Here is a 23,981-nt window from a genome sequence, read left to right as displayed (position 1 = left end):
TAATCTCTTTGGAGTTTGAGTAGTTTGAATGAGTCTGATGTTTTAGATAAATTGACCAATTACATTTGTTTGTACCCACAAAGCTGAGATCCATATCCTTTACTCACCAAAATGCAGACACATGAATAGATAGCCACTCTGGTAACTTTGCACTGCTGTGGGTGAAAGTCAGAGTCTTATGTGAAGTCTTAAAGACAAAGTAAGATAAAAGTCTACAATATTTGTTTTGCATTTGAAGAAAGATTTGGAGCATTTGGGGGGAAAATGATAAGCCTGACTGATAATGAAATTATAACTTCAATACTTTGGGATGGCACATGATTTATTTTTTAAGAAGTTACAAACCTCTGCTAGCAAGTACACTAGTTTATCTTGTGCCTTAGTTACCACTGTATTGGTAAGAAAATAACATAATTTTAAAACATTCAAATGGTGCTCTCTTAATCCAATTTTAATATTGGGAATCCAAAGGCCTGAGGTTAAATAACTAGTTCAAAACAGTCAGTAGTACAGTCAGATTTTATATTCCTGTCTTTTGTTCTCATTGCTTTGTTTAATCCAATTGACCTGGAAAATCTCTCAGGACTGCCAAAGTTTCTGAGGTACTAAATAAGTAGCTTTCTTGAAAAAGAATGTGGATTACACACTCAGCTAATTTGATTGGTCGAACATGAAACTAATCATCTCAGGGCTTTAGACCCTGTTATTTTTGTGGTCAGGAAAGGAAAGTTATGAGTTAGGTTGGAATATGAACTGGCAGTAATAATACCTAGGCTCTGGGAACCAGCTCTGGCCCCAATTAATTGTGGGACTTTGGATACTCTTTCAATGTATCTGAACTCCAGTTTCCTCTTTTGTAAATGAAGGAACTTTATATTTATTTAAAGTTCCTTTTAATGCCAAAATTCTGTGATTCCTTATAAAACTTTTCCAGTCTAAAAGTACATTTTTAAAAATTCACCTTTAAAATGCACCTTTAACTATTTAAATCAACTTTGGATTAAAGAAGATTTTGACTTGGTTTACTTTGCTCAATACCAGAAAGTACGATGGATTCCTACGGATTATGAAATGTTTTGTAACAAATCAACTTTCCCTTATTGACTTAAGATAGGAAATTAATGACAACTTAAACAGAAGAAAAGAAAAGATCTGAAGTTCTCAGGAACTACAATGTAATCCATAGTAACTTACACAAGACAGAGCATCCAGAGTCCTGAAAGCTGGCAGTGAACTTTCTGTGGCCTTGTACAATATCATTCACTGATCCTCTATTAAATTCCAGGCACTGTGTTAGGTGGGCAAAACGAAAAAGATAAGACATAGTCCTGGGCCTCAAAGAGCTCACCATCTGGTGAGAGAGAGAGATGGGTAAACCAATAATTGCAATATAGTTAATTACATGCTATGACAGAAGTAAGAGAGCTTAGAGCAGTAATTTTTAAACCTGGCTGCACATTAGAATTTCCTATTTTTAAAAATACAGATGCTTTTGTCCTATCTCTCAGAGATCATGGTTTAAAAGATCAGGGGAGGGGGTCCAGTGAAATGCTATTTTTCACAGCTCCCAAGGGGATTCTAATACACAGCTAGGGTTGAGAATCACTGGGATAGAAGAAGGGTACCAAACTCAGTTCTTAAGACAAATATGCCATAGTCAAGCAGGCAAGGAAAGAATATTTCAGCTTGGTGCATGGAGATAACAGAACTCGTGATATATCAGGGGAACTGTAAATAGGTCTGTAGAGCTCAATGTCGGATGTATGAAAGAAGAAGGACACAGTGAAAGATAAGACTGGGGAGGTAAGAGACAGATCATTCATGGTCTGTAAAGGAGTCTGGACTTTGTACTAAAGACAGTGTGACATGATCTCATTTCTCTTTTAGAAAAGACAGCTTCAGTGGTATTGTGAAAGATGGATTAAGGGACAGAAAGAAGGGAAAACAAGAAGCTATAGTAATTTAGGCAGGAAAAAGGGCCTCAACAAAACAGTGGTACTGGGAAGGTGGAAGATATTCCAGGGATATAACAAGGAGGCAGAATCAACAGGACAGTTGGATGTGGTAGATGAGAGAGTAAGAGGAGTCTATAGCATATACTTTTCCTTATTTTATATCTACTTTAGTTCACTTACCAGTGGTGGATTATCGCGTTAACATTATTACTGAAGATACCAAATGTCTTCTCACAAGTTAATATTATTACTGAAGATGAACTTCTTTTTTAAACACCAGCAAGTGTGATGGGAAATGCAGCTGAATTTAGAGATTGCTTAGTGTCTGTGCTCTCTAAGATCGATAACTGCCAAAGGCTGCAAACTGCTCTCTTGACTTGACAGAGGCCAGGGAGGAACTGCCATACACCTTGGGTCAAATTACAATTTTACACTGCACAGAAATAAATACTTCAAAGGTGGAGAGGAGCTCCTTTTTATGGACTCGTTAACAACATACTGTACAATGTGGTTTGAAATGTAATCATTTCAAATCCAAAAGTGATCAAAATAATCAGAAGCTGTTTACAATCCCTAAATGACTAAATTCCTGACATGCTTAAGGCCAAGCATCTACCATTTCCACCCAGATTGGTAGGAGAGGGAAAACAGCACTAAAAAAAAGGTTTGAAATATTTTAATTAACACACATCGTTGTGCCTAGTCTTTAAATCTGCCCAAAGTACATGGAGTCCAAGCCTTCTAAACCTTTGGTGCTTCATCTGCCAGTGACCTCAGAAAAAAGAGCCTTCTTCCTACATCATCAACTGACTTCTTTTAGCTCCTTGCTGTTCTATGTAGATCTTTGATCCCAGAATTCCCTAATACAGGAAAAAAACGGGGGCAAAAAGACAGCTAAAACATTGAGCCAGGGTACTCACTTTACAAATCCCCTAAAATAAATTAGAATGTATGTTAACAAGTGCATTCCAAAAAATCTACACTCACTATCTATTCAAGCTTTTAAAATGATTTTTAAAAAGAAAGTAATTCTCACCACATTTGGTTCATTTCTGCTGGTAGTTGCTTTGCCTATGGTTGCAGTGAAAATGAGAGCTTACTTTGAGGAAAAAAACTAGTTTTATTTTGAGTTGCAAGGCAATTGTCATTACAGTATCATATAGCTGTATCACTCTAGGATGGATACTGGTATTAACACCAATGTGAATTTTCTGATCATTGTTTTAGAAAATAACTTCATCAAACAATGTTTTTAGCATTGGAATGGTGGCCTTTTTTCTACTGAAAGCTTATGTCCTACAGGAGGATAAAATCATTTGAAGATTACATGCAAGTAAAAACAACTTTGAGAGGCTACACAATATACTTCTACTATAATCTTTAAATGAAGATATGGAATAATAAATTATGTACATACATATACGCTATCATATTATACATATATTCCACAAAAATGGTCAATTGTGGACAGTGAACAACAAACAAAAGATAAAGGTGGGGATTGGGAAGAGAAAGAGGAGGCAGGGTGAATGATATGCACAAGCTGAGAGGGAAAAGGGAGGCAATAAAAAGGGGAAAGGGGGAGAATTGTAGGGTGCTAAATAGTACCTGTACTGAGTCTGTCCTAATATAGAGTTGCCAGACTAAAATATAGGACTCCCAAATGGGACTCACTTATAATAAAAAAAAATAATTTGGTGTTTATTGAAATTCAGATTTAATTGGGTATCCTTTTTTTATTTGCTAAATACGACAATCTTATCCTAAACATACTGCTATTCTCCTGAATGTGCAATGCAAGCAAGTTATGAACCGTATTGTAACCTATTAGAATAATCCTAATATTAATAAAGGCACTTTTTTTTCAATCTTCAAAATTTGCATTTAGGGAAAAAAAAAAAGAATTTTATTCTCCCCCTGGACTTCTGTGGGTTTTTATGGGATATGAAAGAATGGCTTAGTTTAGATATTAACTTCATAAGCTACTAATACCATAAACCTAACTTTGACATTCAGAAGGTTCAGGTGGCCTCAAAGCATAAAAAACCTGTACTTGAGAGCAATACAACTTATCAAGGCTGAGCTAGCTGTGGTTTTCCACCCCTGCCTTTCTGCATTTTTAGCTTAACACTATTTTCCCTTCAGCATCACCTGCTGAAGTGTATTTCAGCCATCAAGAAGAGTAATACTAAAGTGAAATAAAGGTTATAGCTGGGAAGAATAACTTGCTTTCAGAACAGAGGGAGTTATAGAATAAATAAAGTCTCAAGAGTATTCATTTCCCACCTCACTGGACTTTCATCTGAATTTATAAGTGTAGCATAATATTCACATCTAACCTTCAGCAGCAGTGGAGCAGGGGGACAGAGAAAAGCAGGGCTGTCAGAATCAAATGTCTTAACACAAGTTAATATTATTACTGACAATAAACCTCTTCTTTAAACACCAGCAAGTGTGATGGGAAATGCAGCTGAATTTAGAGATTGCTTAGTGTCCGCACTCTAAGATAGGGGACTGCCAAAGGCCACAAACCGCTCTCTTGATTCTACAGAGGCTGGGGAGGGGTTGCCGTACACCTCCAGTCAAATTATAATTTTACACTGGTCAGGAAGTAAATTCCTTCAGATGTGAACTGTTTCTGGAAAGACTAAAAGGAAAGACTTCACCCTAGTTGTAAACAACAGAAAAATGTTTTTCTCTTATAGAAGACTAGGTGATGAAGTATGCTAAACAGAGAAGACTGGCAACGTGCAGTGCTACATCCTGTGCCTCAAGGGAATTTGCAGGTGAGGATTACTTGAAGTGTAACAAAGTCAGTAATATTAACACAGGATTGTATTTTGCCAGCCCAATAGGTCACACCATTGCAACTCAGCCAATCAGCATACAGGACAGTGGGAAGAGGGATTCTTGGCTAAGAGTCATGTAGACTCTCCCTCTACTTGGAAATGCCCTGAACAGAAGGGCCTGTACCATGATTTGCTGGGAGGTATGTCCAAAATTACATTCCACCGTTTCTCTAAGACAGGTTTGTGAAAATCAATTTTGAAACTAGAGGACAAGTAAACTATCTACTAATACTGTTAAGTATTCAAACTTCAAATAATCACTACTTTGTGCAATTGCTCAACCCATTTTTTAAATTTGGTGTCCCTATCGCCTGATTTATCTGTGATAAAAACAGTATTAGACAAGATTGTGAAGAAAATGGGCAGTGACTGTTTTTTGGAATGAAGGGAACTGTAGTTCAGGGAGTAGAATAAGGAGTAAGGATTGTACAGCAGAACACAGTTTAATATGGCCTAATCAAGGCTGCCAGTTAATGCACTTTGGTGCCACAGAGCATGGCACAAAACATCCATAGTTTTTCTGTCTTTTCATTTGATATATAAATATGGAATATTTTGTCCTAAGGGTAATAGAAGACCAATCTCTCCCACAGCATTTCACGTTTCCTGAATTACTATTATTTGTGGACTTGAAGCCTGGATGTGGTTGGTGCCACCTACTGGGCTCAATGCAGAATTACAAACCTCTCAACTGGTGTTGGAACCATGTTTTCTTTATTGCTAACCAAATTAACTTTAGGGAGTATGATTCTCAATTGGAAGATTATACACTAAAAAGGTGACAAACTTGGATTCAAATCATAGCCTTTACAGCTGGGAGAGACATGAGAAATCACATACTTTAACACTGTCATTTTATAGCATAGTAGGAAATAAGCTTTGCATGTGGAGTCAGGTGCCTGGCTTCTCTGAGCTTGTTTCTTGTTCTATAATACCTATCCCATAGAGTCATTTTGAGGGTTACATAAATTTATAGGTTTTTAAGATACTTTAGAATATGTTATGATTGTTTTAGATGAAGAAAACTGAAACTAAATGAATTGCTCAGGTTATGTAACTGATGATCCTCAGAGTAAGGCCTGCAACTCATGTATCTGACTCTAAATCTAGTGATCTTTTTCATTAAATTACAATTTCGCAAAATTTGGTGGTGTGATGATTTTAGGAAGGAACTGGGATAAATTTAGGAGGGGTTGCAACACAGTATTAAATTCTTTAAATCACAGTGAGAAAATTATTTCCTTTGTATGCTTATTATTAAGTGTACCTTCCATTATGGAAATCTATATTGGTTTTTCATTTAAAATAGTAATATAAATTTTATTTTCAAGGAATGCATTAAAAAATTAAAGAAGTCAATATAAACTACAAATATTGAATAGATAATAGTCTAAGTGATACATAAAGTTGGGAAATACTGAGCGCCACCAACCGCCTCTCTACCATACCAATGTTGGTAATAATTTCTTGATACAATTACTTTTAAAATCGTTCCATAAGGGGGACTAATACTTCTTTTGTTTTCTTTTCAATAATCAAATACTAGAGGTTATAAATAGGTCAGCAAAATCTAGGACTCTGTTAGATTTCAGATCTGCTTGGGCTCAAACATACCCAAAGCTTTTGTATATATGTGTTAGAAAATGAACCCAGGGAATGGCCAGATCTGTTCTTTTCTCAGTGAGTTGCTGCATGTTAAGGGAGTTTGAGCATCATAAGCCACAGCACAACATTTTGCTCTGAGTTCTGTCTCATGTTCCTTTTCTAAACTGATATAAAACTGATGCAGCAGAAAAACAACTAGTGAATAAAAACTTTGAAACTGAAAAAAAAAAAAAGAAAGAAAGAAAATGAAACTGGCCTATAGTCAGTGCTCAGTGAATGCACAATCAGTAAAGCACAGGACCAATGGGTCATGCCTGTGACTACATTGATCTGTGGTAACCGAACACTATAATACAGTATCATTTAATTTTCCAGGAGCATAAAAGGAAAGAAGAGAGAAGAGAGTGTTGATTTTCAGGCTGTTCCAGTTCAAACTTGATTCAATGTTCTAAACACAAGGGGAAAAAAATCTCCTGAGGCAATCTAGAGGAGTGGAATCCTTCACTATCTACTAATTTAAGCTTGATTTGAATCTGGAGCTAAAAGACTCTTGGCTCCTTACTCTATGGATCCCTTGGGATGACCTTCCGCTAATTCTGAATGAAGTAAAACAGGGATCTGTTGGTCCTCCTCATATTGCTTCTCACCTCTCTTTTTAATATGTATCTTAATGACTAGACTGCTTCTGGTTGCATTCCAGGTCCTTTCTTCCCAGCTTTCTTCTGTCTAATTCTTATCAAAACATAAGATGAAAGAAAAATATGTGTAGAACACTGTCTGAAGGATAGGTAGTCCGTCCAGTCTTCTGGATTTTCTAAACTTTACCTATAGATCAAGACAAACCAACAGAGTGCTATGTACCTGAACCAATTCATCCTGAGTTGATACATCACTGTTTCAAATTTTCAAATTAACACTTGTAAGTTGTTATCAGATTGTGCCGAGGAACAGATAAGAAACAGCCTAGGAAATTTAGATTCTGAATTCATTTTAGAAATATTGTTGAGGACATTGGCTACTATTATCACATATGTAGTGTCCTGTCCCCATTATAAGCAGGTGGAGGAGAAAGTTCTTTCAGGTCTCAGTACCAGGAAAAGCTATGTTTCTCCTGAGCAATTGATTTGCTCTTACTTCGTGGACACCACAAATCCATGTTTCTTTTTGCTGGGAGATTCAGAACCAAATTTGTGACCTACCTTTACCAACTACGTAGTACTTCTTTTATGCATTTGCATATCTGGCTTCAACTTATTTTCCTATTCCTTTGATTTCCTCATCTATTTATTTAATCCTATGTGTTGTGTGTGATTTTTATAAGCTGTTCAATCCTTTATGGAATAAGACTGAGAAGAAATTAGGGACATACATACTGGTACTGATAACACATTGTCATCCCTTGCCCATGATTTCTCATTGCATGTTCCTTTTTAAAAATACACAGTTCAGATTCATAGATACTTAAAAATTTAAGAATCCTTTCACTGTCCCTCAAAGCCATTCCTTTATTCTTTTTTTTTTTTTAAATGAGAAACTATGTGATTTTCTCTAATTATGCCATAAATTCTTTGGAAGAAATCACTGAAAGTCCCAGAGGGACATCTAGATTGGTGAAACAGCCATTGTCAGATGTTTAACTCCTTGGTCTTCTGCTCTAAAGTAGCAGAGTCTATTCCAAAAAGATTCATAAGACCAAACAACTGTAATTCCTAAGAAAGGGGAAGAAGTGGGAAGGAAACTAATATTTTATTGAGTGCCAACTATGTATCAGCTACATATGCTAAACAGATAATATATTACTTTATCTTTACAAAGAAAAACTTAATTTTCTCCAGAGAAAATCCTTATCTTGATACAAGAGCTTCTGTATTATAATAATATAGTATTATATAATATTATAATATTATATAATAATAATATTATATTATATAATAATAATAATAATGGTAATAGTGAAAAAATTTATTATTACACTATTAACATTTAACTGTGTGCCAGGCATTGTGTTGCTCATTTTACAAATAATGAGATCTCCAATGAAAAACAAAACAAAATAAAATCTCAAACTGTGTATCTATGAAACTCTACCTACCTTGGGACCCAGACAGGTTTAAAAAGGCTTGTCTTGGCTCAAAATTCTGCTGTAAGTACAGTGATAATTTCAGGTCATTGGCCTTCTGGTAGTTCTTCAAGGCTTCAATTCTCAGCTCAATCACTTTGCCATGAAAGCCATTCTGAAAGAGGACGTTTTTCAAAGCTACTCATACCGCATTGGCTTCTCTAAATCCATTGTTACCTGACTGTTCTTTACCCAGAATTTAAAAAATAAACCCATCATGTTCAGTCTTTAAAAGTTGGGCAGAAAGTATTTGTGATTTGTTTTCCCATATCAAATAGAACAAAATCAAGAACATAGGAAGAAATACTATTTACTCCACGGTACTCAAGGTGAAACCAAAGATAGGTCCCTTCAGCCATCTCCCCATGATACATTTCTTTTTGTAGGATAATTGATAATCCAGAAAGAGGGAATTAGGTTTAACAATACGAGGCCTAAGAGTTGGAACCAGCCCAAATGTCCATCATCGGATGAGTGGATACGGAAAATGTGGTACATCTACACAAAGGAATACTACTCAGCTATAAAAACGAATGAAATACTGCCATTTGCAACAACAGGGATGGAACTTGAGAGAATTATATTAAGTGAAACGAGTCAGGCACAGAAAGAGAAATACCACATGTTCTCACTTATTGGTGGGAGCTAAAAATTAATATATAAATTCACACACACACACACACACACACACACACACAAAACCGGGAGTGGGGGGGAAGAAGATATAACCACCACAATTACTTGAAGTTGATACGACAAGCAAACAGAAAGGACATTGTTGCAGGGGAGGGAGGAGAGGGAAGAGGGAGGGAGGTTTTGGTAAGGGGCAACAACAATCAACCACAATGTATATCGACAAAATAAAATTGAAAAAAAAAACAATACGAGGCTAAAAGCCTTTATATTGTATGAATGAAATAACATCCCATGCCCAGCATTGGAAGACCTTAGTACCTGAGGGATGTTGGCTTGTTCCTGATACTTGACCCATTCCATTTTCCTCTGTTGCTTTTCCTGGTGGAAGAAAGAACCTCTGGGTGACGAAGTAAATTGAAATCAGAAACTAGTTTTCTCAATATGCTGCAAAAAACCTTATAGCAAAGTTATGATGCCATAGATTTACTATTAATTGGTTTAAGCTGCACAGTCCTCTTAATTGACCTCATCTGTACAACCCATTCTCTAAAAGCTAAGGGTTAAATAGGGTCATTTTCTGTGAATGAGCTGGTTATAAGAAGATGAGATATAAGCATAATTCCTCTAAATGAATTTTCAAAGACAAATTAACAAGTGTTCTGACATTACACAGCTATTGGGGAGTTGGTATTGTTGGTATAACTTCTCACTTTGCCCTAGCTAACATAACTTCTTAGACTCAATTATAATATTCTAAGGGAACAAGACTGCCTACAAAAATTTGCATTGGTTTAGGAGCCCACCAAAACTTAGGCAGATTATTGCCACATTAAAGATTTCTAATTTATCATCTTTCAAAGATGCTACTACCATTCAGAATGGTCGTGCTTCCTTCCTTATCTCCTTCACTTTCTCTGGAAATAATGTCTCCAGTTCACTTTTGGTCTTCCTAGGTGATGAGGGGGAACTTGGGGCCTAGGATTAAAGAAGAGAGCTAAAAGAATAGGAGGTCCCAGGAAAGAAATCAATGTCTCAGCAGACCGTAAATCCAATACCCTAGAAGCCCCAATCCTATCTATCTGCCAACCTGAATTAGCTCTGATTGTCAACAGGTTGCTTCCAGCTATGTGGCATCAATAATCTTGAAATTTTAAAGTACATGAGGTCCACTTGCCTTTCCGTCCTGCAAGTCTGCCTTGTTTTTTATCTGTGGGGCTTTTTGTTGGTCACCCAGTTCTTCTGTCTCTAATGTCTGTGGAGAGATATTTTGGCAAAGCTTTAAATTAGTGGGAATTAATGAGGGAAGTGGAAGACCAACATGGATGTCAGGGATTTTGCTTCCTGCCAGTTAGTAATTTCTCAGAGACTAACATGAAAAGTGCACTACCAGACGGAGTTCAGAATGTAATAAGCCCTCCCATTCAGTCTCCTGAGTGTACCTTATAATAATAAAAACTATTAACTGAACCCTTATTATATGCCAGTCACTACTCTAAGCTAGAGTACATTACTACATTACTTCACTTACTTTCACTACTTTACCATATTACAAACATCCTCATTTAGTCCTCACAGCTCTTTTAGGACTATTTTTATTTCCATTTTATAGATGAGAAAACTGAGACTTGAAGAAGTTTAGTCATTCATTTAGGGTCACAGCTAGGAAAATACAGAGCTGGAATTTGACACAGATCTTTCTGACTCTGAAGACTGTTCTTAACCACTAGGGATGCTGCTATTCTCCATTCCTCCTGTCTAAACTATGGGGAGGGAAAGTTGGCCACAAGCAAAAGTATATGGACATCCCTTATAAAAAGTCTTTTGGGTGCTCTGAAGAAGCTGGATTTTGATAGAGGAATTGTGCTGGCACACATCCTATCACTAGGATTCCAGAACTCAGGAACTAAAGCTTCTGACAACTCATAGAACTGGTTTGTAGCTGCCACCAAGAACCTGATGCAGAACAGGATGCAGAGCTTGAAGGTATCTAATTATTTGTGGAAAGGTGAAGTGAAAAAAGGTAGTCAGAGATCACACCACACACCTGTTTATATCACAAGATACAATCTTTTCTAGTTGCATGGTCTATGAAAAAGCACTTGGGTCCACAAAGGAGTTCTTTCCCACCCACCCCCTCCCCACAAGTTTCCCAGCAAAAGCCCCTAATATTGTTATCTTAGTGCAGAGATTGTTGTAAAATTGTAGGGGCATTAGAATTAGGTATTAATTCATTTGTTTACTCAATTTACATTTATTGATTGTCTACTGTGTTCTAAACATTGTGCTAAATGCTAGGAATTTAGACAAAGTAATCAAGATACTGGAGGAGCTTGTGTTCCAGAAGGAGCTGGGGAGACGAGAAACAAGTAAAAAAAAAAAAAAAAAAAAAAAAAAAAAAATATATATATATATATACACACACACACATAATAAAAATATTAATGTTTATATTATGGAAAATGCTATAGAGAGCATGAACAGAGTTGCATAATAGGAAGTAAGGGAGGGTGCCCTATATAAGACGGCATAAACAAAGAGGCCCTCTCTGAGGAGGTGACATTTAAAGAGACCTGAAGGATGGAATGAGCCAACTATGAGAAAACAGAATTATAGGAAGGGGGTAAAACAAGAGAAAAGGCCTTGAGATAGTGAAAGACTTAGCACATTTGAGAAACCACAGGAGGCCAGTATGGTGGTTGCATAGAAAGCAAAGGGAGGACATCTATGAAAAGGGACTGGAGAGGGAGGCAAGAGCCAGATCATGCTATAATAAAGAGTGGCCGTAAAGGGTTTTCATGAGAGGAATGATATGCTTTGATTGTTTAAAAATATTTCTTTGGCTGACTTGTAAAGAATGGACTGGAATGAAGCATGGGTGGAAGCAGGAACATGAAAAAATGAAGATAGGAACCAGAAGAAAAGGAGTTTCTTTCCATTATGATTTGTAGGATGGTACTTTCAAGAGATCCTTAGAGGCACACCTTGTTCCATAGCATCTCCATTTCCTTCCAAAGCATCTTGTTTTTCCTTTCCTGTTGAGGGGGTGGGAAACCAAACAAACAGAAACATGCATTTGTTCAGCCATTAAAGTGAGGTTAGAAGAAATTACTAAGTAATGGTGGGACTGGGGTACAGGGACATAGCAAACCACAAAGGACACCAATGAATGGGCCTACTCCAAAATCCAGGAACAAGAGAGATGTCTTATGATGATGAAGGTTAAAAAAAAAAACCCAGCAAGTTATTATTCTGAATAATACTTTATTATGCTAATTGTGAGATGGTATCAATAGAAATTAGTTCCTAACATTTAAGGCTTAGATCACTAATTTATAATTTGTAAGATCTTTTACATTGTTGATTTTTTAAAAAATCTTACAAGAATCTCTCAGAGCAAACTATTTCTTTTCTTTTATTTTAATAGGTATTTTCTATTATTTCTGAAATGTGAAGGGTTAATGTGCTTGTATTCATTAACCACTCTGATGAAAAACTTTTAAAAAGTCAAAGAAATAGAATTTTTGCTAGGTAGTCCTTGTTTTTCCAAACATTCCATCTGACTGCCTTTGAATCATCCTGGACTTTCTAAATCAAGGAGATGTGAGTATTGGAGCATCAGATGCTAGAAATGAGCACTCTGTCTTTCCTTCCACTTCTGACAATTTAATGGAGTTGAGCCTGTTCAGAAGGCCATTCTCTGGAGTACCCACCAACCTCTTACCAGGTTCTGTTTCATCTCCTCTGCTTCCTTAATGAGCTCCATGACTGAGGATTCATCACTCCCCTTCCCTGCCATGATGTGCGTCATAATCTGCAGACTGGAAGGGAGACATCATAAAAGATACATACCTCTTAAAGGGTAATATTAATATTCTGCAACCAGTCAGAAAGTACTCTACCATGGAAGTTAGATGGGGGCTGAAATCTCAGGTGTTATGGAAGTCCTTCTGGACATAGAAGGTCTCTATAACTAAGGTGATTCCACTCCTAATTGACATTTGCCTTAGCTTTGTGCTCTGTAATAAATTCTGTGTTCTTTATTGCTCAAAACTTGGGTCTTCAACAGTCAGTGAAACTGCTTTCCACCTCCTCAGAAGAATGTTTTGGTGTATGACTTTTGGAAGAAGTAGAGGTGATTCTGCTCCTGTAAAGGAGGAGGTTGAAGAAACTGCTTTCTTCATGATAAATCCCAGAGTTATTCCCTACCCTATCTCTGTCTACCTCTTCCAACCCCTTTGCTTCTCCATACAAAGACATTTGAGTTTGTTGGGGAAACCACTTATATCCTTATGGTAGCCCCCAGAGAATGCAAGCCATTAGGAAGTTCTAACAAAATCTGAATCAATATCAAGTCTTTGACTGTGAGAGAGGATATTCCTTAAAGTCATTATGTTTGTGTTCCTTGTAAATTTTCCTCCCTAATTCTAAGCAGTGAGCCAGACCTTTGTGTTCTCTTGCCCTGAGAGAAGTCTGTGCTGCTGGGTTGCAAGCAGCTAGTGTTTGACTACAATTTCCTGCCAGCTTTTGTTCTCCAAAGGTCTAAGTTCCTTGTAATACTTATGACAAGGGTATAGAATGAAGGTGGACCTGTTGAGGTGAGATTTTCTGAGACTAGGAAGAAAACTGAGAGTTGGTGAATCCCAAGAACAGTGAGTGCTCTAGTAAAGAGTTAAGACCTCAGCTGCCTACATTTAGAGAGGCCATGCCCTAACTCAGAGGGCTCCTAGGCTCAGAAAAAAATTGCCATTCCATTGCTTGGCATAGAAAGAGCAGTCATTTGTACTAAAGTGATTCCACAAACATGAATAAGGAAGTTACCAGTGTGACCAGGACTGACCAAAGCTCTTAAAGGCTCTTACCTGTTTCTTGGCTGGGCACCCTAGGGAGGTAGAGTAATAACTATAGCCCCAGGAAATGAGGGCTGAGTCATATTTAATTTTACTAATTTTGTGGTTACAAATTCTTTACCTACTACAGCTGAATGTCCAAATCTTTTAATAAAAAAATGATATAAATAAATAATTATTGCCAGTCCTATGGAGATTAAGTTCTCCAGTCTTTATGCCTCTAGGAATCCTGAGTAAGAAGCTTTTACCTTCTCTGTTTTTCCTCCAAGTTAGACATTAACTTCTGGAATAAGAGGTTGTTCTTATCTTCTAGAGGTTTTAACATTTCTAGCAGTTCCTGCTCCCTGAGCTTTAAGTCCTCGTTCAATTCTTTCAAGTAGCTGTCATCTACTTTAGAACTTCTGTGGGAAGAGACAATGATAATACCTGCTTTTAGTCTGGGTTAATACAGAGAGACCTTCTTTTCCCTCCTGGATAGTTACCATTTAGCATCTTCCATCCAAGACTCACCTTATTTTTGATGGTAAGTAAGATTCTGAAGAGTTTGTAACACTTGTCATCTTGAAGGGAAACTTCTACTCTAAGAATAAAGAGGACTTCTTGAAAATATGTACCTTTTTTTCCCATCCAGGTATCATTTTTGTGCTGCTGTTATTGAAACTCTTATTGCATTGGACTGATATTAGCTACAGCTTGAGGTCACAATGGCCTCTAAGGCCACAAAGTCAACAGCCAACATTAATGTCAGCTTGTTGACTGAAAATACTAACTACATTTGATCAGTTCTTGCCTCAGCTTTAGCCAAATGCTGAAAGTTTTATTCTGAAGTCTTTGAATGAATAAGGTAGAATCATAGCATATCTACATTATGGAATTCATATTGTGTTAGAAAATGGTGGCCTGTCAAGAATAGCTCATCAATACCATCTTCTGTGGCAACTACTATCTGTTAGGGCACAGTGCTGGATTCTATGAGCGAGGAAAAGATAAAGACACCACACCTACCTTCTGGGGGCCTCAGGAGGAGGGAGGATACATCTGAGACATTTTCAAAAAACAGAGGGCAAACTGGCAAATGCAGGGTGTGGACATAGTAGAGTAATGTAATATTTCAGCCATTGTCATTTTTCTCCAGTCTTTAAAACTTAATGCATCATAATGGCAAGGTAAAAGAATATTGAACATGTAGCAAGAAGATATAATTTGTGAAAGATACATACTGTCAGTATGTCTTTCCATAGCCAGACTCTTTCCTGGAAGACTATAATTCTAGGCTTAACTTAGGATTCTGATTCTTCCTCTATTTCCCTCTCTTTAACAGAACCACATTTCTTCTGGACCTTAAGATCTCCTGTCTTCATCTATGTCACTTAGTGTGTGGAAGATAACCCAAAGAGTTATGCATTCTTGGGCCGGTCCCGTGGCTCACTCAGGAGAGTGCAGCACTGGTAGTGCCGAGGCCGTGGGTTTGGATCCTATATAGGGATGGCCGGTGCGCTCACTGGCTGAGCAGTGGTGCAGACCACACCGTGCCAAGGGTTGCGATCCCCTTACTGGTCAAAAAAAAAAAAAAAAAAAGTTATGCATTTTTTAAAATATACTCTTTAAACACAGTTTTAGGGCAGTATTTTTAGTGAAGTTCTCAAATGTAAGTTAACTCATGTCAATTTCAAGTATTAACTGAACATTTCCAGCCATTTTCTGGGGTGTTCTCCAAAGTAACTTAAATCCTTTATCTTTTGGGAAAACTTAAAGACAGAGTATTATAGTAGAAATAGCCTAAGATTTAGTTTGTCAGAACTTGGTTTGGATCTCAGCTTCTCTGTGAGCAGTGAGCTGCCTATAAGCAAGCTACTGCATTCTTTGAGCCTCAGTTTCCACTTTTGTAAAAATGAGAATAGTAATATTGACCTGTTAGGTTTGTTGTGAGCATAAAATATAATATGTAACATGCCTGGTTTATGTTAGGTGTTCACATTTTAGTGGGTTTTTGTATATTTGGTTTGGGTTTGGGGATTATTTAATGTCTCAATTAAGCACTCAATTACAAAAAAGCTAGTTTATATTATGCTAGTGAAGCTTAAGTTTCAGAGCCCTTCGTTTTCACAGACCTCTTCTAAAGGCCCCGAATCTCATAATTTTGTATTCTGTTTTGGAAAGAGACACCTTCCCAAATTATATAAGCTTCGGGGTTCCATAAAACTTGGATCTGCCCATTATTAGATAGGATATGTATCTCTCCTAAAGACTCTATATCAAAACTTCTTCTTAGGCAGACTTTACAAATACTTTTTCTAAAGGATACATATATCATTTGTAAGTTTTGTATGATACCTAGTGTAATGTGATATTAAATTAGAACAGCCATATCAAGTCAACCATAATTCACATTGGTTGTCCTAGGAATTCTCATTAAAAGTTTGGATTGAATGAAGGTGAGCAAACTCCTCACAGTTAGGAGGAACTGGACGGACAAATTATTATTAGTAGCACCTTCAACTGCATATGTGGCAGGTGGTAGAAAATAGTAAAGTACAAAAGTGGCATTGATCACTAAAGCATAGCCTCTTTAAATTTCACGTTGTGACATTTGGTTGGCAGAACTATGATAGAATTTTAAAACATTTAATGGGCAGGAAGCATCCCAACTCACCTTCTGTTCTGTCCTTGCTTGTGAATGATTCAAAGAAGAACACTTGCTATTCTGATGTGCTCTTTTCTGTAGCCAATCAACACCTTTTATTTTCTAACATTTCAATGCCCATTTGTTCAACTTGCACTATGACTTCCAAGGAGAATATTTGCCTTGTAATAATGTACACAGACTTTATAATGAAGAGCTTAAAAACAATAACAACAACAAAAAAACAGTATTGAGAGGGATAACTGATGCACAATATTATCTTCTGTGACAGGATGAAGGGAGGGTGAAGCTATAGCTGACCATTAGAAGTTGGAAAGGAGGGAAATTGAATGCTAATTTCCTGAAGTAGAAATGTAGGTCATTTGTTGATTGAGGACGTGTGGTAGGAATCTTCAGAAAAGGTTTCTTGAGGTTGACTTGAGATTTGGAATAGCACCTGAGCAGTGGAGAAGGAAGTCAACCAGGCAAGAGTAAAAGGATTGCCAAGTAGTGTTAAGGGTCAAGGTGAGTTTGGAAATTGCAGAGTTGTCATGGCATGAATTAGCAGTTATATAATTTTCTCTAATAGTACTTGGCAAACTGGAAGCCATAGCAGAGAGAACAGATGGTTGTTTGACTCTGGGCTGGGACTTGGCAGAATGGACAAGCAGAAGTTCAAGGGTACTAAGGGTACTGAGAGTGCTGGTGAGATTATCCATCAAAAGGTTGAGCGTAGTGTTCAGGCCATGCAGGGAAGAAAATGAAGGGGGTGGCTAAGAGAGGGGAAACCAGAAATCAAGAAACCAAAGATCAATGAGTGTGGGGGTGGAAGAACAGAGGTATGGTTAGTGAACATACTTAATGAAATAACTTGTGGAAATGCATCACTGTTTAGATAAGTTATAGTAGCAATTCAAAAAAATTTTTTTTCCTGTAGCGACCTTTGTTATGTGTTGCTTCTTGTCACTGCATAATATTCACTGAAATTCATGCGGTCCCTCAAAATAGGCCTTATAACAAGCTATTCACAATGACCTCATCCAACATTATAGCATTTGATTTTAGTATCTGTTAAGAAAAAGCGTGATTGCTCTATAATTAGAGAACTCAGAGCAATACCATTTTAGTGTTAGTTTTGCCAGTGGAAAATCAGATTAGTCTAATTAAGCCAGGTCTCCAAGAGTAGAGGCAATTATTTTCATATTAAGCAAAATAAGGAGAAGCTTTCCTATCCTCGCCTCCCTCAGCTTTGGTTGTGGCAAGAAAATTACAGAATTCCTCAGGGAGGAAACATGAGGACCTTCTGGTCCTCTGTAACCCACAGCAAGTTCAACCCTTGAAGGTATTATAAGAATTCCATTAACTAAAATAAGGAGAGAAGTGCTGGCAAAATCCTAACAGTGAAACATGTTGGCTCTTAAACATCATCCACATCTCCCTTCGCTGTTTATTAATGAACATTTTTGTCGGCTCCTTCCCCTTAATACTTGTTGTAGAAGTCCCAAGCCAGGCTATACCTACATTTGGAATGAATGCAGGGAACTGAGAAGATTGAGATAAATTTGGGGACTCTTGAATTCTCTGTGTTATTGCTGAGGTCTTTTTGAAAGTAATGCATTCACTCAGTGTTTCCAGATACTTTGTAAATGGTCATCAAACTGAGGTATGTGAACTTTCACAAAGACTACAAGAAATGTGGAAGCAAAAGTAGTTTTTAGAGAATCTTTTCCTAGATCCTTAATTTCCATAAGTATTCTCTTCTAAAGTGGATCTACCTGGGAATGCCTCTCGGCCTCTTTTCTCACTTCCCCTCTCCCAATCTGCCCTTCATCCATTTGGTAAAAAAATGGGATACCTTTCAACCTTCTAGAATCTTACCTCAGAGACTTGCATTGGGGGTGTGTAAAAACCCCTAGGGCATTAAACTAGCCACAATTCAAAATGTTGGTGTTGGGGCCAAAACGAGTAAATGACTGTTAATGGCTGAATTACAAATTCTTTTTCAGGTCAGATTAGTTCCAATTCTTTGCTATTAACAAAATTGAAAGAAGGCCTAATAGGATTGTCAGCTTAAACTTATTACAATTAAATTTTGATGATAAATTACTGTATGATTTTTGGTTTACAAATCAGAAGAAATTCAAAGATTTGAGGGACACTGCTATAACAAATCACCTTCATTTCCATCTACTTAATTGTGTAAACAAGTTTTCTCAATGAGTATTATATGTAAAGAAAATAATATGAATAAAATTGCTGCTGAAGCTTGTCTTATTCTAGCAGTAATTAATATTCACTTATAAATACACAAACTAACTAGGGGAAAAAACAGCCTATCCATCAGATTAATAGTAGCATTTCAAAAAATTTGTTATACCTAAAATTTTTTATGAAATATATATGCATTGTATATGTTTTTGTCAATTGTGTACTAATAATCATTACAATGCTAACTCAATTCTAAAGAAATTTTAACACAACTCCTTAAGGTCATAAGAAATAAAAATATTAAATTTCAATGTACATACATACTTATTTTGCAGACAAGTATGATAGGGTGTTAAAAAAGACTTTCAAGCATAAAATACATTGCATTAGAATAAAATTCTGTGGGGGAAGCGTGATGGAAACACAAGTTCAAGGAGAAAAAGAAGAAAATGAAAAAATTTTGACAGCTGACGAAGAGTTTGTCATATATTTAGATTTCATTGGATATGGGTATTTAAGATTCAATGACTTGCATTGGGGGTGTGTAAAAACCTCTAGGGCATTAAAATAACAACAATTCAAAATGTTGGTGTTGGGCTAAAGAGAGTAAATGACTGTTAATGACAGTAATGATACATTTTAAGGTGATATAAAATTTATTTGAAAATTATATTTTTGTAACGTTAAAATTAGAATAAAAAAATTTAGATGTCAACTTAAAAATATGTGAAATGGTACCAAGTTTTTCAAAATTTGTTTAGAACATACAAGCAAAAAACGTCTAAAGACCACTGCTCTAAGGCAGACGTTCTCTGGGTTTGATGAGATTTAAGAATCACCTGGGGAATTTGTAAAAGCTATAGATTTTCAGGATCATTCCCCCAGAGATTTCTACTGTGTAGATCTGGAGCAAGTGTAGTTTAAACAATCATACTCTGATGATTCTGATGTGGGATCTATGGACTGATCATTGAAAAATACTGCTTCAAGGTTATTTCTCAGATCACAATGCATCAGTATAAAGCGCTTACTTGAATCGTTTTTTTCTGGGCCATCTCCAGAACTGCCTCCTCCAAGTCATATTTTGTGTCACATCTTCACCTTTCCCTTGGGATGCCCTGAGAAAGTTTTTTGAAGCCTCCTGCATTTGTAAAGAAAATTATCCTGGACACCATTCCATGACCAGTTCTCCTCTGCTATCCATACATCATAAATTTCTTTCAGAATTAGGTACTAAAGAAAGTGTTGCTTCCTTGGGGGAATATTAGACTGTATTTTTCCTTAAAGACAAGTCAATAAACTAGTTTTGGTTCACTAGGGATCTCAGAAGCAATTTTGTGACTGGAAATTTGGGTTCTAATCCCTGCTTATGACTTTCTAATGTAATTAATATTTTTCTTGATCCTGATTTTTTATGTCAGGTTTTTTCTTATTTTCATAAACCATCTCAGTCCTTTGTAGAGAAGTATAAGTAAACAAATGAGCAGAAATTATTCTTTGTATATATTTTTTAAATAAATAAATATAATAGATTGGAAACAAAAGCATTTTCTACTGTGTGTGTGTTTGCACATCTATAAAAGAAGTTTGTTTTGCTTGTGGAAGTAGAGAATGGATTGATGGAACTTACTGTTATATTTAAGTGCACTCAGCTGTAAGGCATATTGGGATTTCAGGTGCACATCTTGGGAGTGGCTGGATGCTCAGGCTTCAGTTCCATCAGGGAACTGCAGTACATAGCATATAGGAAAAGGAAGCAGAATCTCTTAATATGGAACAATCCAGCCAGCCAATAAAAGTTTACTGGTTCACAGAATCCATCTTAAAGGATATCCAGAGCCCACAGGCTAGTGACTATGAAGGTGCCAATATGCCTTTAAATATACCTTAAATCTTTTGAGAGTCTTGAAAATAATTTTTGGTAGAGGGCAGAAGCTAGAAATATGTATTCAAGAAGCATTTACATGTCCTACAATTTTTAATTCTATTATTTGTCCTAGACCTGCCTAGCCCCAAGATTACATGTCAAATGAGATAAATAAGACAACGTTCTTGCTCTGAGGACTTTCCAGGCTTAGATCAGAATTCTGCAAGGGCTGCTAGTCTCCTTTTGTAAATTAGAAAAACATACTCCTTCTAGGCAATAAGGCCCCTCAGGGGGAAGGCCTGGCGAGGGCAGGGGATGAGGGCAGCTCCCACTTGCCTCCTTAGTAATAGTGTCCTTATCAGGGAACCACCTGCACAATCATATGCAGGCTAGCTGCCCTAAATGAGAGAAGCTGGCAGGGAGGGAGTGCTAAGTGCAAGCGCAGAGCCCATTCCATGGTGGGGACTGTGCAGGGTTGGAGGGCAGCAGAGACCTTGTCTACCATGGTGTGTGGGGATGGGGCATCAGCTGCAGCTGAAAACGCAGAACCCAATCCTGACAGTACTTAATAATTTTCAGGAGAAGCTAAAAATTTGTGTTTTTGTGTGTGACCTCCTGACTTTTAAATGTTATATAGACCAAACACATATCTGTGGGCTGCATTTAGCCTGCAAGCTGCCATTGACTGAAACTCAAGTCAAGATAAATCAATTTTTTTCTGAGCTAAGTTTTTCTTTTTCCTTTTGCTTTGAAATAGTCTTTTAAAAAATATAGTTTTTTTATCATACTTGTTTATGGGGTACAGTTTGTTGTTTCGATACATGCATATATTGTGTGATGATCTAATCAGAATAGTTAACATATCTATCACCTAAATATTTATCATTTCTTTGTGGTTATAACATTCAAGATCCTCTTTTCTGGCTACCTTGAAATATACAATACAGTATTATTAGCTATTGTCACTCTGAGCACCAGAACTTGTTCTTCCTATTTAACAGTATGTGAATTTGTATGTGAATTTTTTTTGATACAGAGTAACTTTGTATCAGTCTACTAACCTTTCCTCGCCCCCTCCTACTCCTACCTCCACATCTGGTAACCAACATTTTACTCTCTATTTCTCTCTTTTAAATTTATTTTTCTTAATTGACCCATAATAATCATGTATATGAAATAATCATTTTTAAAGAAAGCATTTAAACCCAGATAATTCAAGCAGTGTTTTGCTTAAATTACATGAATGTCAATCTGACCTTAATTCCTAATTTGATAGATTTAGATTTAGTGTGTCAGAGAATAATGCTTTTAAAATAAAATGAGAAACAAAACCCCAAACAATATCTATTTCTTGACATCTATTGTTAAGTGTTATGGGGGATATAAAAAGTACTAAACAAATAAAACACAAAATTAGTAAAGGGTTGAGGGTATATAATCCATCTCAAATTAGATAATCTAGTAATATTGCATAGCCAAATCAAAAATAGGCTCTATAGGCTAAACTGAGCAGAGAATTCTCTAGTTATGTTTTAACTTTCATACAGGCTCATATGCTACTTCAACTGAAATGATTGAACAACCTAACGTATTCCACTACTGTAATCTTCTTAACTTAGTAATACTATCTATACTTTTAGGCAATACAAAATAAAAATAAATAATAAATTATGTGCCATGCCCCTATACTGCATCAATGATCAAATACTAAAAGAAAGAGATGTCATTTGTCATATTAAGACTTTCTTCTGTATAGCAGGTTTTTTCTGTTTTTTTATTTGCACTTACAAATAAATAATTAGAGAAGTATACGTGATAATTAGAAAAATATAAAGAAACACAGTCTGAGAATGAATTGTATTTTTTAAAGGCTGTATAGTCTTGGGTGACAACTTTGAGAATCATCTGGCTTTATGAGCTGCTCTTTTCCATGAAAACAAATTTTTTTTTATTTAGAGACATTTAATATACCAAACAGACTCCCTTTCCAATTCCAGTTTGGGTACAGTGTAACAAACTTTCTAAATGTTACAAATTGAGGCATCAAATACAACATTATTTATGAACTACAGAATCATTTTAAATAAATGAAATTTTATTACTTGAGTACATATATTATAAAATCTATAACCAAGCAGAATTTACTAATAAATAAAATGAAGCACATTGCATAATAATGTAATATGACACTAAAAGTCCTGAATTAGGACACTAACTCTAAATTTTTTAATTCATTAAGGACTGTTTTACTCCTGTGTTCAAATGGTCACAAAGCTTGATTTAAGGGGTTCACATTAATTAAGTAAAAATTTTTTGGAATTTGCTATGATACAGATCAGCATTTATAATAATGGCTGTCCTAGGAACTTAAAGAAGTTAAAAAAGGTTAAGTGTACTAATGGCTATGCTGCGAAGTCCTCTATAGAGCCACTTTTGGGCATGTGATCATGATAAAAGAGATATGTTCTTTTGTCTTGTCCATTGAACAGACTTAGTAGTTACCAAATTGAATTGGAGTTGATAGTTGAAAGCATCAGCATTTTTCAGCTTGAAACTTTTTTACATGTAGCAGAGACTGTTATTTGCCTACATCAATGCTACTTCCTCTTTCTTCCTTATGCCCAGTCCCAGGGTTAGAATCACGATTGGTCTGAGCCAGTTGTGGCAATTCAGATACTTTTTGCCAGTAATAGGTCTAAGGATGGACATGTGATTCAGTCTCGGCTAATGAAACATTAGGGGAAGACTGCTGGGGCTTTTGGGCAATGTTTCCTCTTTAATAAAAGGCTGCCATTTCTTTCCTACTTTGGATGCTGTCCTAAAAGGACAGAAAACTTGAGGCTACTGTAGCCATTTTGCAACAATTAGGTAGAAGGCTAAGGTGATAAAGAAAGTGACCCAGCACCCTGAGATGGTGGAACTGCTGAAACAACCTTTGAACCACCACCTCCAGACTTTTAATGACATGAAAAAGTTAAATGTCTTTATTGTTTAAGTCACGAATAGCTAGATTTTCTGTTACCTGCAGCTGAATGTATTCTGCCTGGAATACTGTATAATTGCAGGGCCAGTGTTGTGCCAGAGCTAGCTCACACTGGCTTGTGAGATGATTGTGCCCATCTCTTTCCAATTCCTCATTCAGTGACTTCAGGTTCGTAGCTTTAAATCATCTGTGGTGGTAGTAGTTACACTATGGAACTAGGCCAAAGATACATATCAGGGTTTTTTTCTCCAGAGAGCTGGTTGTTAAACATTTATCAGCAGCATACCAC

General features: G+C 36.5%; 1 protein-coding gene across 1 annotated transcript; it reads right to left on the bottom strand.

Annotated features, from left to right (window-relative positions):
* Positions 1-2,749: 2,749 nt before the first annotated feature.
* CCDC196 (coiled-coil domain containing 196) lies at positions 2,750-14,571 on the bottom strand. Its single transcript, XM_063088500.1, has 10 exons — positions 14,522-14,571; positions 14,260-14,412; positions 12,886-12,982; positions 12,146-12,196; positions 10,339-10,416; positions 10,053-10,139; positions 9,483-9,542; positions 8,502-8,643; positions 2,992-3,050; positions 2,750-2,815 (listed from the first exon to the last, which is right to left on the bottom strand). Exons 1-10 carry the CDS (start codon positions 14,569-14,571, stop codon positions 2,750-2,752), a joined length of 843 nt encoding a protein of 280 aa, XP_062944570.1.
* Between the last annotated feature and the right edge of the window lie 9,410 nt (positions 14,572-23,981).

Source organism: Cynocephalus volans, chromosome 3, assembly GCF_027409185.1.
Source record: "Cynocephalus volans isolate mCynVol1 chromosome 3, mCynVol1.pri, whole genome shotgun sequence".
Classification (NCBI taxonomy): domain Eukaryota; kingdom Metazoa; phylum Chordata; class Mammalia; order Dermoptera; family Cynocephalidae; genus Cynocephalus; species Cynocephalus volans.
This window is presented reverse-complemented; position numbering and strand designations above follow the sequence as displayed.